Below are 16,337 nucleotides of genomic sequence, written 5' to 3' on the forward strand. Positions count from 1 at the left end.
AATAGGGTTTTTTGGACTTTGTGCAAAATCCTGTCATTACTTTTTTTCTGATTTTTTGTACAAAGATGGAGGGCAAGATTCTCTAAGAATGACTGAAGTGGTTTTTCCCGGGAAATTCTTATTCGCCTTAAAAGACGGATTTTCGTATTTTGGGGAAATTCCCTTTAACCAAATAAGAAAATATAGCTTTTCTCAAAGTTGACTCATTATTTTTTTCTGATTTTTTGCACAATGATGCAAAATGGTAATGCCTAAAATGTGACGGAGCCAGATTTTCGAAAAAAAATATATTTGGGCAAATTTGGACCAAAAATGCCTAAAATAGGGTTTTTTTTGGACTTTGTGTGCAAAAATCCTGTTATTACTTTTTCTGATTTTTTGTACAAAGATGGAGGGCAAGATTCTCTAAAGAATGACTGAAGTGGCTTTTCCCGGGAAATTCTTATTCGCCTTAAAAGACGGATTTTCGTATTTTGGGAAATTCCCTTTAACCAAATAAGAAAATATAGCTTTTCAATGTTGACTCATAATTTTTTCTGATTTTTTGCACAATGATGCAAAATGGCAATGCCCAAAATGTGACGAAGCCATATTTTTAAGGAAAATTATTTTGGGCAAATTTGAGCAAAAAACAGCTTAAAAGGTTTTTTGGGCCTGAATGGTTCAAGTGATTTTCGTATTTGGGGAAATTCCTTTTTACCATTTTACATTATTCAACACACAAGCTTTATTTTTCCATTCTGAATTTTTGTACAATTATTGTCACTTTTTTCTTATTTTCATCTGATGTTAATCATTAGGTAGGTCCATTCAGCATGTTGCTTGTTATTATTATTTTTTCTAACAGAAGAAAATGTCACGGTAGAGCGCGACGGTTTGAGTTTTCTGGAAACCTTATTTATTAAGCTGTGCATTTTTCTGATAGTGGTTTTTATAAAGAAAAGCGCTTAATAGCTTTTTTATTTCTTTTTCAAAAATATTTTTCAATAGTGTTGATAGTTTCTCTCAATAGATATGCTTTCATTTTCTTTATTTTTTTGTATTTTGACCAGTTATGTCTTATGTGTTTCATTGTTTCAATGTTCACTGATTAGTTTGATTACCAGGTAGGTCCATAAAAGTATCGCTTGTCTAGGGTTTAAAGTATATGTGAAGAAACAATAAGTTTAGACTGGGCTGCGGTTATTCACTTCTCTATTTTTAATTGCATTTACTCAAGCTATGGCTACTCTTGATTTGTCTGATTTGTCTTGTTGTTTCTCAATCGAATCAAAATCTCTCACTCTCTTTAGGAAAATCCTTCGAAGAAAGCCAATGTTTACTCAAATCAGCTGCAGAAGTTTTAGAAAAGTGAGTCTCTAACACCTATCTAGAACTACACTGGAAGAGAGGAAGCCTCTTGGATTTTGGGCCTATTTTCGAGATAGCTTTGGAGATTCTCTGCATCTTTCACTAAGTCACATTTTGATTTTAATGGTTTATTTAGGGGAAATCCAACCTCTCCGATACTGGCTTATTCTGAAATAGCCTAATCCTCATTCACTTCGTGGACAATAGAAAGAGATTAATTCCGTACCAATTAATTTTTGCTTTTTAGAGCGAAAGAGCTTGACAATAACGATTCTGAAATACTTTTCAATTTGGCTTGGACTCAAGTAATGTCTAAACAAGTAAGTAAATAGAGGGACGAATAACTTTGAGGTTCGATTTTGAGCCATCATTCGAGAGAAAAAGTTTGTCAGATTCTTGTCAAGATTTGACTGAATAACTAGGCTCTAGCTTATCTTCCTTCGTTTCGTGCATAAAGCTCCTACTCTTCGGGATGTGTGCACTGCTCTTGTTTGGAGTATTGAATTTTTCAATTTACATAACATGCGCAATGAGGTTTTAATGAAACAATAGGGAGTTTCGAAACCTAAGCCAATATTTTATTTGAAATCTATTAATAAATTTCCTTTTGTAAAAAACTTTATTATGTTTGATCAATAATCAATAAGCGAATATCCGATGGGGGTGACTTAGTGGGTGCCTTTAGAAGTGCCTGTAGATCAAGGGTGCAAGCAGGTGCAAGGCCCAAAAACCTGGAGCTGTCTGTTGTGTAGACTATTGAATGATTGATTTATAAGGTTGAAAATGTGAAATACGGAGACCTCTAAAATTGGATTCTTTTTAACTTATATCTTCAATTTTTTTTTAGTTATCAAAAGGTTTTTCAACGTTGAAAGAGGCTTTGGTTGTTAATCCATCGGACATGAATTCCCTTCATTTACTGGCTTTGGTCTTGTCAGCACAGAAAAAGGTGAAAAAACTGTTACTAAAGCCATGTGATTAGTGTTTTCGTGGGTAGAACCAACTAACGAAACCCCAGAAAAATTCACTTAACCTGTTGATCAAAATGAAGATATTTCCATCTCCTTCAATCGTAAAAGGGGTTACGCACGATGATTACCATTTTCGCCTTACGCCATCGTACCGCCCCCACTTCCACCCATACCATTCTGATATCCGTACATTAGGCACCTGCTGAGATTAGAGCAAGAATCATCAGTATAGCTGATGTGTTATTCTACGTAAACTGGGTATTCTTATAATGCGTAAGTCGTTTTTCTAACGGAAATACGCCGAAAAAGGCCGGGATTTGACAACTGTCTGTTACTAAAAAACGAAGTTTATTTCAGTAATTGCAATATAAATCAACCCACCAAGAACATAACATTTTCTTTCTTTTTTTTCAGTACAAGGAAGCTTTAGATGTGATTGAAACAGCCATCGAAGAATACCCTTACGAGTTTTCGTATGTTCAAACTATTTTCATGATTTCATTAAAATTTTAATATTCGACATTTGCAATATCTCTAGAGATTATTTTTTATAGCCAGGTGTTATGTCTTTTTGACATTATTAGTCGGTCAGCTAGACAAAATTTTGGGCTCCGGAGAGGGAGTAAGCCTAAGGTGGTTTTTTGGTATCCTTAGGCATCCTAGTTGTGGAATTAGTCGGGTGGACTGGTCAAATCGGTAGCTTAATATGATTTTCAGGGCCAAATTTAGGGTTTGTTGGTCAAAAAATGTTGTAAAATGGGCTTTTCCAGAAAAAAACCGTATACCCCCTGTTGAGGAGGTCCATCATTTTGTGGCTGGAAATGCTGTAACCCCCTGGAATTCCGGGCAATTTCAGGTTTGGGATTTAAAAGGCTACCCCCGTGGAATTCCAGTTATTTTTGACAGATTTTTGTATCTCCCTATGTAATTCCGGCACATATCAAACCTTACCCGTGCTTACCCCCTTGGAACGGAAATGGACCTCCTCAACAGGGGGTATACGATTTTTTTCTGGAAAAGCCCAATTTATATCGAAATAGTTGTGATATGTTTTTTACTCAAATAATAACGAAAAGGCAAATTATGGAAGTTTATTAAAATGGCTTAATCCTATAAACCAAAAAAATTAATTTAATCTAAGCGCCTAGGCCTGGGGAGTTTATTTGATGTAAAATGGCAGGTTTACGCCAAGACCATAGGCTTCATACCAAGAGGTATGAATCTGATCATGGCGATAACTGATTTTGCCGATGTAGCACTATTTTTTATTTTAGCTAAATGGCATTGTAAATTCGCCAAAAGTCTCCTTAAGGTGTTAGCCTTTTGGACCCCAACAGAATAATCAGCTTTTAACACGTGGCTTTTTCACTACAAACATTGCATGTGCCAATATATTTCTCATTTTTTACCTTCCAGGTTGTTATTAACAAAGGTGAAATTATCAGAACAATGTCATGGTCCACAATCTGCCCTTGTTGTTTGTCACGGTTTGCTGAAACTTTGGAATGATCTTTACTATGAAAATGAACAGAATGAGTTCGAGTGAGCGTTCAATTTTGTTAATTTTATAATTTTATCAGCGGTTCGATTTATTCGATGTCTTAATGAATATTTTAAAATTTAGTTTTTTAAAGGGATAATCAGATGGTCTGAGATATTTTGCCTGCAGATAGCTTCTAGGATTTTAGGAAAAACCTCTAAATTTTTCGGTGTACTTATTTTCCTAACTCAAGTTATGCCAATTTGAAATCTCGAAAAATGGGACTTTTCAGGGACTTTTCACACTTTTCTCTATTGTTTTCAAGCAAAGGTTCAAAATTTCAAAGTGGCATAACTTGAGTTAGGAAAATAAGTACACCAAAAAATTTAGAGGTTTTTCCTAAAATCCTAGAAGCTATCTGCAGGCAAAATACCTCAGACCATCTGATTATCCCTTTAAGTTCTCATTATATACAACTTTTAAGGTCACTTCTAGACTAGAGTCTACTTTTCTAAACTTTACTCTCCTTGAGTCCAGTGAAATAGACTAGAAGCACTTTGCTAGAAATAACAAAAACACTTAATAGATTTGAAAAATATGTTGAACGGTAAAAAAGAATGCGGCTATTATATTTTGATTTTTCCCGACATGTTTCGGAATCGGTCCGTTCTCAAGGGAATGATATTTCTATAGAAAAAAAAAATTGTTTTTATACAAAATTATTTGACCTCAATTTGGACAAATACGTCATTTAAGGCGATTTCGGCTTGAAAATGGGTTGGTGTAAATGGGGCCATCCGATAAGTTGAATTTGGTCTAAAATAAACGTGTAGATCAGACTTATAGATTTGAAAAATATAATTAAGAATGAGAAACCAACCTGGATAAAAGATTTGTAATTCCTTATTTTCAGGAGAGAAGAGCAAAACACAGAGGAGACGCTTGCTAAAAGTCCCTCCTTCTCCATGACGAAAAGTTTGAACGACTCCAAACTCTTAGATGCAACTGCCAGCATCAAGAAAATGGCTCTCGTTGATACTTCTAGTTTGGATGGTAAATATTGTTCCGATTTTATTTTTAACACCGAATGGGTTTTTGTTTGTGCTGGACCCATTTTGATAAATGCTTTTTTTTACATTCTATGCGATAGAATATCATATTTCCATATTTCCATAGCACTTTTAAGTTTGACCACAGTCGAGGGCGATCTAGAGGCTTCCGTTTTGTTAGGGGGTAACTCCTCTCCCTGGATTTCTTGATTCTTTCTTTCATTGCTGTATCAAGCAGAGTGACATCAATGACCACTTTGTAAGTCTCTGTCATTTCCCGGAAGTGATGATTGTATGATTGTATGATTGTAATTTCGTTGTCATAAAAAAGTGTGATTATTATGTTTTCTTTTTCTTTTTCTCCCAAAGACGATGGCACGGGGAGTATTGCAGCCTCTGTGCGTATTGAAAAAGCTTTATCAGAAGCGCCTAGTGGAACTCTAACCACCACACATCAAGTTGGCATGACACGCACAATCGCTATGTTATCCAAATTGTGGCTTATCACTGGTAAGCCAACGTTTGATTCGTATCACAACCATATTTTTTTACTATCTTATTTTAATTTCAAACAGTCCCGGACTACGCACGTTTTTATGAGAATGTAATCTATTCATGATGAAATTTGCCAAAGAATTTAGAATATACTAAGAATGTCACCATCCTGAAATTTACTGATACTGAGAATGGCATTTTTAGAGCATTTTACCTGTGAGGGAATATACACGTTTTTTTTAAGAAACTAGTTTTACCAAGCAGCCTCAATGTTTCTTAAGAAATCGGCCTTTTGAGCCTTAAATGTTTCTTTCATGTTTCTAAACTTTTTGACATAATCAGCCTATTTTTCATTCAAAGAAAATAAATATTTGTTTTGATTGGAAGGTTCTTAAAAAAAATGAATTAAAAAATGTTATTTTCTCATTCTCAGCCTCAGCATGTTTTTTAGATGTTTCTTAGTTTTTAGGCATTCTGAGCATCATGTTTCATAAAAGTGTGTTTCTTAAAAAAGAAAAAACGTGTTTGCGCGTTTTTTACTTCTGACAAAATGATAAGCTGACAAACATTACATTGTACGAAAATTCTGCTTGCCTTATTTTAAACGATATTTCAAGTATGAAAAATATGTAGTCTGATAGGAGTCAGTATGATGGTGACGTAATAGGCTAAATTTGTAAAAAGTTGGAAAGGGGGGCTCAAAACTGTGAAAAATCTTTTTGATGTCTTTTTTTTTCTTAGCGGAATGTTTCATCAATCTGGAGGATGCGACGCAAGCCGGTGGATGTATCTTGGAAGCGTCTTCAATTTTCCCTCTCTCTCCTGATGTTCTCTATATGGTATGCTCCTCCAAAACATTCTTCTTTCTTACAGGGTGTCCATAAAAAAGACAATAAATGTAATTCACACATTTTAACGATGGAACATTCCATTTTATATCCATACACGGGAATTGACATTCCCAGGGAATAAAAAATATTTTAAGGGGGTTTTCATTCGTCCATCGTCACTTTAAGGTATAAAAATAAATTAAGAGTTTTTTCGCAAATTTTGCAGGGGGTATCCGCACATTTCCATGAAATATTTTTTTGACTTGAAATTATGGAATTGGAATGGCCCAATTTAGTTTATATAACAATGAATTATTAAATTATATACCATCACTTTCACACAGTCAACTTTTAGAATGACATCCGTCTATCTGACGGCCTTATGTATGTTCAAAATGCTGGTCCGATTGACTGAAATGTGACAGGCTTGTTCCTTGGGAATACACGTTTTTTTTTTTATTAGAACACCTAAAATTTGGCTGAGCCTGGATGTGCTTATTTTTTTAGCAATTTTCAGCCTAAAATGTTCTTAAATGCGTTCTTAATTTTTCAGACTACTCTAAATCGATAATATGATACAAAATAAAGAGCACTTAAATTTGGCAAAATTTGGACAATATTTTTTTTTAAATATTTTACGTTCAAAAAGTTTTGTACAAAATAATAAATTGGGAATGATTTCTTAAGGGAATATTGTAATGCATTGGAGACCACCCCTAAATTCGGTTAAAACTGCTTAAAAAGAGGAAAAAATTGTAGTTTCTTGTCATTTTTTCCAAACTGAGGCTGGGCATGTTCTTAAGATGTTCTTAATTTTTCGACGAATTTCAGCCTATATGTTCTTATAAACTAGGTTCTAATAAAAAAAAAACGTGTACCCGGGGTACTTTTTGAAAACGAGGCTAGCACTTTTGGTTAGCCTGGACACTTAAAAAAATGAAAAAAATATTCGACCATTTAAGTCTTGTTACCTATGTTTGCTTTCCTTGTAGAGAGGCCGTTTAAATGAACTCCAAGAGAACACTTTGGAAGCCATCGCTTGTTATGAAAGCGCGTTATCCATACATCCACATCACAAAGCTGCTCGCCAAAGAGTGGTGAGTATATTAACTTATAATAAGCCTTCGCTTCTTCATTATGCAAACTGATGAGTGAGATAGTGTTTCATTAAAGTTTTTTTTGAAAAAAAATTGCCTAATCGGTTATCAGCTTGATTTTTCCCAACTCTTTTCATTCATAGGAGGTCTCAAAAATTGTTTATCCGTATTCTGTGAAATTTCTGTATTTTTAATCAAACTTATTCTTCTTTCAGGGTTTGTTATACCACGAGAGAGGAGACTGTGCACTAGCTGAAAAGATTCTCAGAGCATGTATTCTGTATGATACAAGCAATCATACTGCTTGGTAAGAAGAAAATTCACTCTCCGATTGCTAATTAGGCTGCACGCATCCCCAGAATTTATTTTGTTATAGGGGATGCGTATCGTGTATGAAATTCTCGTCCGAGAGTTACCTCAAATTTGGGGTAACCGAAAGTTGCATAAATTTACATAATTTTGTTACATCCAATCACAGAAAGAGAAAAATGACGTCATTGTGTTATTGCTTTCATAATTATAAATTTTCATTCATTAAACAAAGAAAAAGAGAAGTCGTTGTACAGCTGTGACACATAATCAAAAAAGAGAAAAGAAAAGACGGGGGTAAGCTGGGACAGGAATATCTTAGACGATACGCATCCCCTATATCAAATCATATCAGAGGGGATGCGTGCAGCCTAATTGCTAATGAGCTTTTCCAGAAAAATTTGAATATGGGGGATTTAGGATATAACATTTTTTGGAAATTTACCGCCCGGACATAGTGGCCTTTGACCCCCCCCCCCCCCCCCGGACAGCAGGTCTAACCCCCTGGGCAAGCAAACAAAGGAAAATTACCGCCAAACCTGCGCTTACGGCCAAATATTTTAGGTTTTTAGTTTTAAATTTTCAGTTTGATCGACAATTTGGTTCGGAAAATTTCCGAAGGAATCGAAAGATTTCTAAAAAGGACTTTGACCGCTAATAACATGTTTGTTCGAAAAACAATGGCCAAGTTCCGGTCTTTAGCCGGTAAATCGTAAAATAATGTTTAAAAAAATTCGAACTATCGTATACAGGATGTCCGGCGGCAAATATTGAGACAAAGTTCTTTTCAGTCTTTCAATCATTCATTATCCATTACAAGTTCTATAATACCCCTTAAAGTATAAACAAACTTTTTATAGAATTTATTATAAGATTCATTGGAGATATACATTTTTCTTTTAGGAACGATCTGGGTATTGTATTGGAGTCAACTGGTCGGTTTGATGAGTCAGCAGATTGTTTCCTTACTGCTCTTAGACTGGAAGGTTCGGCTCCAATATCCAGTTTTACATCAATACCGCGCGCTTTTAGAGCATTTGACACATCGTAAGGGATGGAAAATAGGAATATAGTTTGAAATGTCTTCACATGGTGCTTTTTATTAGTTTACAAACATTTCCCAGTTTGTCCGAGAAAAAACGAAGCTTTAACCCGCAAAATCGAGGGCGGTAATGCTGATTTATCGTCGTCCTCAGCCGGCCAGTCGGTCGATCAGGGTCTAGACAAATCGAAGAATGACACAGTTTCTGCCATAGGAAAAAAAGCATACATACAGCTCACTATTGTTTGACATAGCAACTTATTGTTGGAACTGAAATTTTTAATTTAATTGTATTTTTTAAGTGGTAGTAGTACTTTCGGGCCAATTGGACGTTATTTCTCATTTGTGAATCTTGCCCAAAGAATGATGCGATGGGAGCTTTGTGCTCATCCTCTAGCGAAAAGAGTTTCTCATAGGAAGTATATCTATAGAGGTCTGCGATTCAGACAAGGAACTTTGTTAACTAGACTTACCAGTGCTCTAGACTCATTTGTTTAAAAAATTGACAAAGTTGTCATAGTTACCTTGCTGATCTTGGGTTCTCGGGCATGACGGTAAAGGTTTTTCTTTTTGTTCAGTGTACGGTTTTTTATGATTTATTTTTTAAATGAATTGGATTTGTATAAATTTATTGATTTGTAAAGATATTTAATTTATAAAACAAATTTAACTATGACTATACTTTGCTTTAACACTATTCATACTAGGCTTTTAGGGGCGGTTCAAAACTAGGGGGAGGGGCTTTTCCTCTACCACCCCTTAAGTTTTGATCTAGTGGGTCTTTTTAGATGAAATTTGGCACACAAGATCCTTGTCACATAAGGTAACTTTCGACAAAATTTTTTTAATGACGTCACTCATCATTTTTCCTTTGTTTTTATAAATAACAAATTTCCAACCCAAAAAGCCTAGGTTTCCAAGGAGGAGTCTCAATTTAACAAAAATGTAATATCCACATGGATTTTTAACGTTTTCCAAACTGTTTGGAAAATAAAGCCTGGAAAATTGTCATTTCTACATTTTTTTTTTTTTTTCACTTGATTTTTCAAGGGCATTGGTTAATTTATTCTACAAAACCTATGGGTAATTTACGTTTTCCAAATCAGCTTAAGGTAATCGCTTAAATTTCCAAACTTGGAAATCGAAAATTTTTTCCTGTGATTGTCAGGGTGTCACATGCCAAATTTGAAAAGAAACTGATGAGCCAATCACGAGATATAGGGGCCTGAAAAAATCTAGAAATGACGTCATCAATCTTGAAACAATTAACTGGTGACAGAAGCAAGACAATGAAGCGTCATTTTCTTGACTAAACTCGGTACTTAGGTTTGGTACTCGTTACTTCCATTTAAGCACTCGTTACTTCTTGTTACTCCTCGTTTCTTCTCGTTACTTCTTGTTCCTCGTTATAGTAACATCTGCTTTGGTCTACAATTATGGACAAAATATTTGAGACAAATTGGATTTCCCGGCGAAATTTTAAACACTACATACAAATGATTTTTAAGTGTCTTAAACTACAGTTAGAAAGTAAATTTTTAACACGAGACTAAAAGACTTACGTTACGGCCTTAGGATCTCAGGATTTAAAAGCTCAAATTTGCTCCAAGAAGACTTGGAATATACGGGGGGAGGGGGTACTTAGGAAAATGGAGGGTACGGTATGTGCCGCCCTTAAGGGTACCTTTTTGGGATTTCCAAAGTTCCGCTAAGGCTCGGAAAATCAGAAAATCAAATTTCAGTCCCACTAAAGGGTAGGAAAAATTGAAAATTTTCAACATTTTTCCCCCAGAAAGATCGAAATTTGGTCAAATTTTTCCCAGTAAGAGTTGTAAAATTCACAAAATTTTCTCGAAGCCATCAAACCCCTCTAAAGTCGAAATATTCAATGAATTCTCGTCCGAACTTTAAATTCTGAAAAACGTCAAAACACACTAAAATGTCAATATATTTTGAGCTAGACGACTAACTCAGACATAGTAGAAATAAAGCAAAAAATAATGGAGAGAACAATTTTAGTTTATACCGAGTTATACCATGAAGGTAATAAAAATATAGATGGAGAGTCAATGCCTTGTGTTCTATTCTGATTTATCATCGGAAGCAAACAGCTGTTTGGTTGCTTTGGGAATAAGATGATTAATTTTGGGTATACTCGTGGGAATATTTAAGATGAATGAAAAGACATTACATTTTTAACAAGTATATTGAAATATAATAGCCTTGTCATGAAAAATTGAAAAAAACTTCACATAATAAGCACAATACTCCAAACTTCTAGGGGAAGCTGCCCATAATGCCATCGATAGATTTAAAAAATAATTACATGTTACGATTAGGAACCTTGTATCGATCATTTTGTCAGAGTATGAAAACCGCTGCCCACTTAGACGTGAAGATTTTAAGATAAGAAACTTTCAATGATAATGTGATGCAACTCTCAATGTTAACAAAATGCCAGCCCAAAAATGTGTCCTTATGAAATTAATATACTCTTTTAGTCTTACATCAGCTGAAACTTTTTCGAATTACATTTTAACAAGGATTTTCGGCAAAATTAAGTTTTTCAAAATCAACCAAACAGTCTCTTTCTGTTTGAACCAATGATGCATGCATCTAACTGAAATATAACTGTTGGAAAAAAGAATTTTCGAAATATTTGATGACGTCAGCAAAGAATACAATCCTTACTTTGCAATTTCACTTTAAGTCCAAAATCCTTATTTTAAGGCACTTTTTGGCCCAACTTTTTTTCTCGAAAATCCGAATCGGCCACATTTCTGGCATTGATAATACGTATCTTGATGCAAAAAATCGGAAAAATAACCAATGATGAAATCTCAAGAAAATCCCGAAAGACCGGTTTTCCCGGGTGTACCATCACGCCACTGAACATCATGATGTCCAAAATTTTAGTATATCTCCCCTCTCCAAAATTTTGAAAATTGACCACCACCAAATTTAACAAAATCTTTTTTAGGATAGGTATTCTATCTATCTAAAATTAGTTAGCATTTTTAAGTAAAATCTAGGTCAAACACCTATAGTAAACCTTTTAAACATTTTGTGTGCTTGAGTTTTCTTACCGAATCATCATAAATCTCATGATCTTTCTCATTTTTAGGCCGGACAGAGAGTGAGTTGTTGACTTTTACTGGATAAAAAAAAGGATGGAACTTTCATATAAAAATGTTTCCAATCGTTTAGCATGCGTATAACTCGAAAAATTCAATATCTAAGACCTGGAATCTCAAAAACCGCAAAATCGGTATTTTACAGACTGGGCCCCTTACGGTCGTTGAGAAGGAATACAGCCGCTTTAAGACCAACTAACTGTCAGCTCTTTACTGTGATTTGACGTCAAATCTCGTCTTGATCGTACTGACGTCGGTATGTTTTTGAACTTCGAGCGGCTATATTTCTTTGCGTGTTTTAGTCAGAGAGTTGTTGTAATACATTTTTTTGCTCATAATTTCATGCTCTTTCAGATGGTACCAATCATTTTAGTTTATTTTGGCTTTTGAAAATCAGCTATTTCTCTACCCCTTATTTCCCTAGGCTGCTGGCATCCACCAACAGATTCGTGCTCATTATAGAGGATGCTTAATAAGCTATATTTCCTTTGTCCAGAGATTTGCCGCCTTTAGCCGATATACGGCTAAAGACATTTCTAGCTGGCGAGTGTCTACAAATAAAATATAACATTACGTAATGTTTAAATTTTCTGTGAGACACCAAATCATAGATTGGAAAATATATTTTGATTTCGGAAAAAAAGTAGGCGGAAGGAAGTTTGCTTGTTTTTCTTCCTCCTTTCTTGTTTAATGTGGAGATTTTTTTTGCCCCCGCAACGAGCGTAGCGAGTGAGGAGGCCTTCATAGCTTCACGCAAGGATATTGGACAGGAATCTCGAATCTTTGCGCGCGTTTGTTCGTATTGTATGTTCCGGCCAATTAAGTGTTCCGCAAAAATATGGCGGTAAATTATACAGCGGTAAATGTTATACACATTTTCATATTACGTTATATGCTATTACCATTATTATATATTGCATTTCATTAGTTTTGATTTAGGATTGAAAAGCTGAAGCGAGTGTTATAAATGCAAATTATAGAAAAAGTATATAATTACACCATAAGAAGGATTACAATATTACTTTTGCAAATCAAAACAAACAAAATGGCAGACTGGTTATGATGATGAGCTGATTCGATTCATTGAATGGAAAAAGTGTTTGTATGTCTAATTTGTTTCTTGTCTTTAAAACTGAATAAATACTGTAATTTAGTCAGAAGTTCATTTCAGCAATGATTTCAATTCTTTTTCGGGAATCTTTAAAGAAATTTGCTCAAGTTTTCAAATGTACATTTTGTTGATATTTTTGTTCAAACTTATCAAACTGTAATTTATATTGTCTGTTATTTTATTAATAACTACCTTTATTGTTTATAGAGCTTCTTAAGCTTTAAAGACCATTATATGGTCGTAACTCGGGAATATCTTTCTTAACTCGGTAAAACAAGATACCGGCAAAGTACAAAAAAGTAGAATGTAGCATATGAATCCAAAATTGAATGTGAATCGATGTAAACAAACTTTTTTTTTGGTCTTCAAAATAGATTTACCTCACTTAGAGTGTTTTCACTGTTTGTTCAGTTTTCAGTGTGGTAAATCTATTTGGAAAACCTGAAAAAAGTTTGTATAGGCGCATACATTCAACTTTTTCAGTTGTGATAGCCTACATAATAACTTGCGCTCCAGTATTTGGTGAAATAGCTCCAATTCTGGCTTTCCAAGTTAGGAGGGACCTTCCCGAAGGCATTTAACGGTGGTTAGACTAGGCACACAGACAGTCATACAGAAACACCATAAAGTGAAAGTATATAGCTATAAACTCAAAAAGTCTAGCTTCCTGAAGGCACATCTCTTCATTGTCTGCGCTGCGATCATCTTAATAGATTCAATCAGCTTTTAGTTTGGAGAAAAGATTGCATCATGAAAAAGTACTATGCACTTTAAAAAAAATTAGGCGCATTTCAACTTTTCTCGACTGTACGTCTGAATGGACCACAATGGCATATCTTTATTTTTCTTTGACCAACAACATAAAAGATTTTGCTTGAGAAGTACAATCAAAGCGTAGGCAAGTGGAGTCCGGGCCTTAGCTAGGATTGGTTTCTATTTCGCCCTATTTAAGATGGCGCAGAACTTTTTGATAAATTTTATCCGCAGTATCCTCTTGACTATTGTTTATTAGGCAAAGTAGCAATAGAGAATCAATCAATCAATCAATCAATCAGTAATTAAATCAATCAATAATCAAATCAATTAATTTTCCTGATTATTTTTTATGTTTCAATCTTTAAAGCATTAAAAGCTTTATCTCGTCAACCTGTTCCGACAAGCTCGTTTCTTGAACCCATCTTACATTTAAAATCTATTCCATGTAAATTGGAAGTTTGTTTGCTACCATGTACAAACCACTCTCAAGGAAGATACTCTCGGGTATCTAATAAACGTACATGTACGTTTATTAATTTTAACAAAATTTTCCTCAATTTCAAGTGCCTACTTTTGTTTCTAATGATAAATATCCATCTTTGACTTTTGAGGTTTGTTCTACTCGTCAAAAGAAAGCAAATTACCCATATTTACCCCTAACCTCATTAAAAAGATCCTTCAATTAGGTTTGCATGCCTCCATTTTCGACCCTGTACGTTTATTCGCTACTGTACGTTTATTAGGTACTCGAGTAGTCTAATTACTCTGATATGGTTTCCACATGATAGCAAAAATGAATGCCAATTTAAGTGGAATACACTTTAGCTTGCAAAACATAAGAGTCATTTCTTTTTAATTAGATTTTTTCATGTCTTCGTCGAAACCTTAATTATAACTAGGCCATCGTTTTTATTTATTTAGATGGAGTGTTATTGTTATTATTTTCAGGAAAAAAGAAAATCTTTTATTTCTTCGTTTAACCAAACGTGTAGTTACTTACTATTTTTTTGTCCCCATGCATTTCTTATAATCTTGCAATTGACATTGTTATGATTATACAATTTATTATAGAATTCTTTAAATATTATATTGCTGCGGTGGCATGTTAGTGTAAGCTATGTACTAGTTTAAATGAGAAACTAGATTTATTGAATTTAAGTGCCGTGATGTATCTTCTTTGTGCACCAACAAAATTTTGCTTCATAAAACTACATTTTTGATGCTTGAATTTGGACTTGTATGAGTGTATAATTTTTTACCACACTAGATTCGTTGATCACTTTGGCTCCAGATGATTGTTTTGTCAGTTCTACAGATATGTTGCAGATTATTTCAAGGTATTCTAGTTATGTATATACAGTACATTTTGGGGGTCATACTGAATATTTCTGACATTAGTTCTTTATGATTCTACAAAAGGGAGTGTTGTTGTTCCTTCAACAAGGGCCTTTAAATGTTAAAACAAACAAAGAACTTTTCTTCAGCTTTGGCATTTCACTTTTTAATACTGTGTGGCATTTGTATCTTTTCAGGTACATCTTTTTTTTTATAGGCATAACGCTTATAAGCATATGAAGGCTCAGATTTGCAGAATTCCTAAGCATAACAGGAGCATATATGTCAGCCTAAAATATTTGTGGTGGTAATTTTTATATGTTTAAAAAGGTTTGGTAGAGTTCATATAAAAAATAGGACATTCCACGGCTAGCTCACATTCCACTGCTCCCAAAATCTGCGCATCAGATTGTTTTTTATCTTCTTTCTGTTTTGTTTTTCTGGTCTGGGATTTTAATTTCGAATGTAAACATTCCATTGAAAACGTTCGAAACGATCATTTTTGCGTACGCATCAATGTCAATCAAATTATTAACTCGCCAAGATTTCCTTTGCGAACCGGAAAGCGGTTGGTAGATCATTAAGCAGAGAGTCTAGGTAATGTTCTAGTTGGGGAGTTGCTAGTTTCGGGTTGGGATGTTCGTAAAACTTTACGGCGACCGAAAATTTTCTAATTTAAACTAATGTAGCCCAAAAGTACAAATTTCAAATTAGCCAGTACCAAACATATTATTGACTTTAAGATCATGAAAATGGTAAGGTGCTGGCTAGCAAAGCCAAAATTCTTAGTAGGTTAGTACTGTTATGTTATTGTCATAATGCTGACAACATGACACGTTACATGCTGATAAATAACGAGATTGCTCACGGGAATTTCTAACCCGTGCGAGCAAACCCGCACCTGTCAATCATTTTTTAGACCTGTCAATCATTTTTATCTGCTTTTCTTTTCACTTGTGGTTTCGAAAAAAGTGTTTGTAAGATAATAAAAAAAGACGAAAGTCGATTTTTATGCATTTTTTCTAGTTCAAAGTTTTGGAATACTGGATTTTCAAGAGAAGGGAAAGTCATAACTCTTGACTCTTGACTCTCCACCCACTAACCAACCTGATCCATTTTGAAATACTGTACTCGAGTCAAACTGCACTGAGGTGACTGACACTACTTATAAATTTTTGTTTCTTAAAAATATAAAGGGAATTTCCAAAAATATCAATAAGAGCTCATAAAACCAGAAAAAGGTTGGTCAATGCTGACAAAATAACACAAACTTCAACGCACCGTATAGGATTCGAACTCTCAAAAATGACTTTCGCATATCTGATAGCTCAACGCCTTATCCACTCGGCCACCCAATAAGTTGATGTCGGTCAACAAT

At 34.5% G+C, this 16,337-nt stretch overlaps 1 protein-coding gene across 1 annotated transcript; it reads left to right on the forward strand.

Moving 5' to 3' along the window:
* Positions 1-1,295: 1,295 nt before the first annotated feature.
* LOC136808521 (tetratricopeptide repeat protein 7B-like) lies at positions 1,296-9,302 on the forward strand. The gene is made up of 11 exons (XM_067065047.1): positions 1,296-1,350; positions 1,598-1,670; positions 2,198-2,299; positions 2,736-2,794; positions 3,738-3,863; positions 4,715-4,854; positions 5,220-5,360; positions 6,087-6,184; positions 7,168-7,272; positions 7,488-7,579; positions 8,485-9,302. The coding sequence occupies exons 2-11, from the start codon at positions 1,659-1,661 to the stop codon at positions 8,630-8,632; spliced, it is 1,023 nt and encodes a 340-aa protein (XP_066921148.1). The 5' UTR covers positions 1,296-1,350; positions 1,598-1,658; the 3' UTR covers positions 8,633-9,302.
* The last annotated feature ends 7,035 nt before the right edge of the window (positions 9,303-16,337 follow it).

The sequence above is a fragment of the Clytia hemisphaerica genome, unplaced genomic scaffold, assembly GCF_902728285.1.
Source record: "Clytia hemisphaerica strain Z4C2 unplaced genomic scaffold, Clytia hemisphaerica genome assembly, whole genome shotgun sequence".
NCBI lineage: Eukaryota > Metazoa > Cnidaria > Hydrozoa > Leptothecata > Clytiidae > Clytia > Clytia hemisphaerica.

What these genes read in the sequence shown, in the direction of transcription:
- LOC136808521 (XM_067065047.1), top strand. An exon ending in TCTTGTCAGCACAGAAAAAG is followed by an intron (nt 2,300 to 2,735) that starts GTGAAAAAACTG and finishes CTTTTTTTTCAG; the next exon opens with TACAAGGAAGCTTTAGATGT. An exon ending in CAAATTGTGGCTTATCACTG is followed by an intron (nt 5,361 to 6,086) that starts GTAAGCCAACGT and finishes TTTTTTTCTTAG; the next exon opens with CGGAATGTTTCATCAATCTG.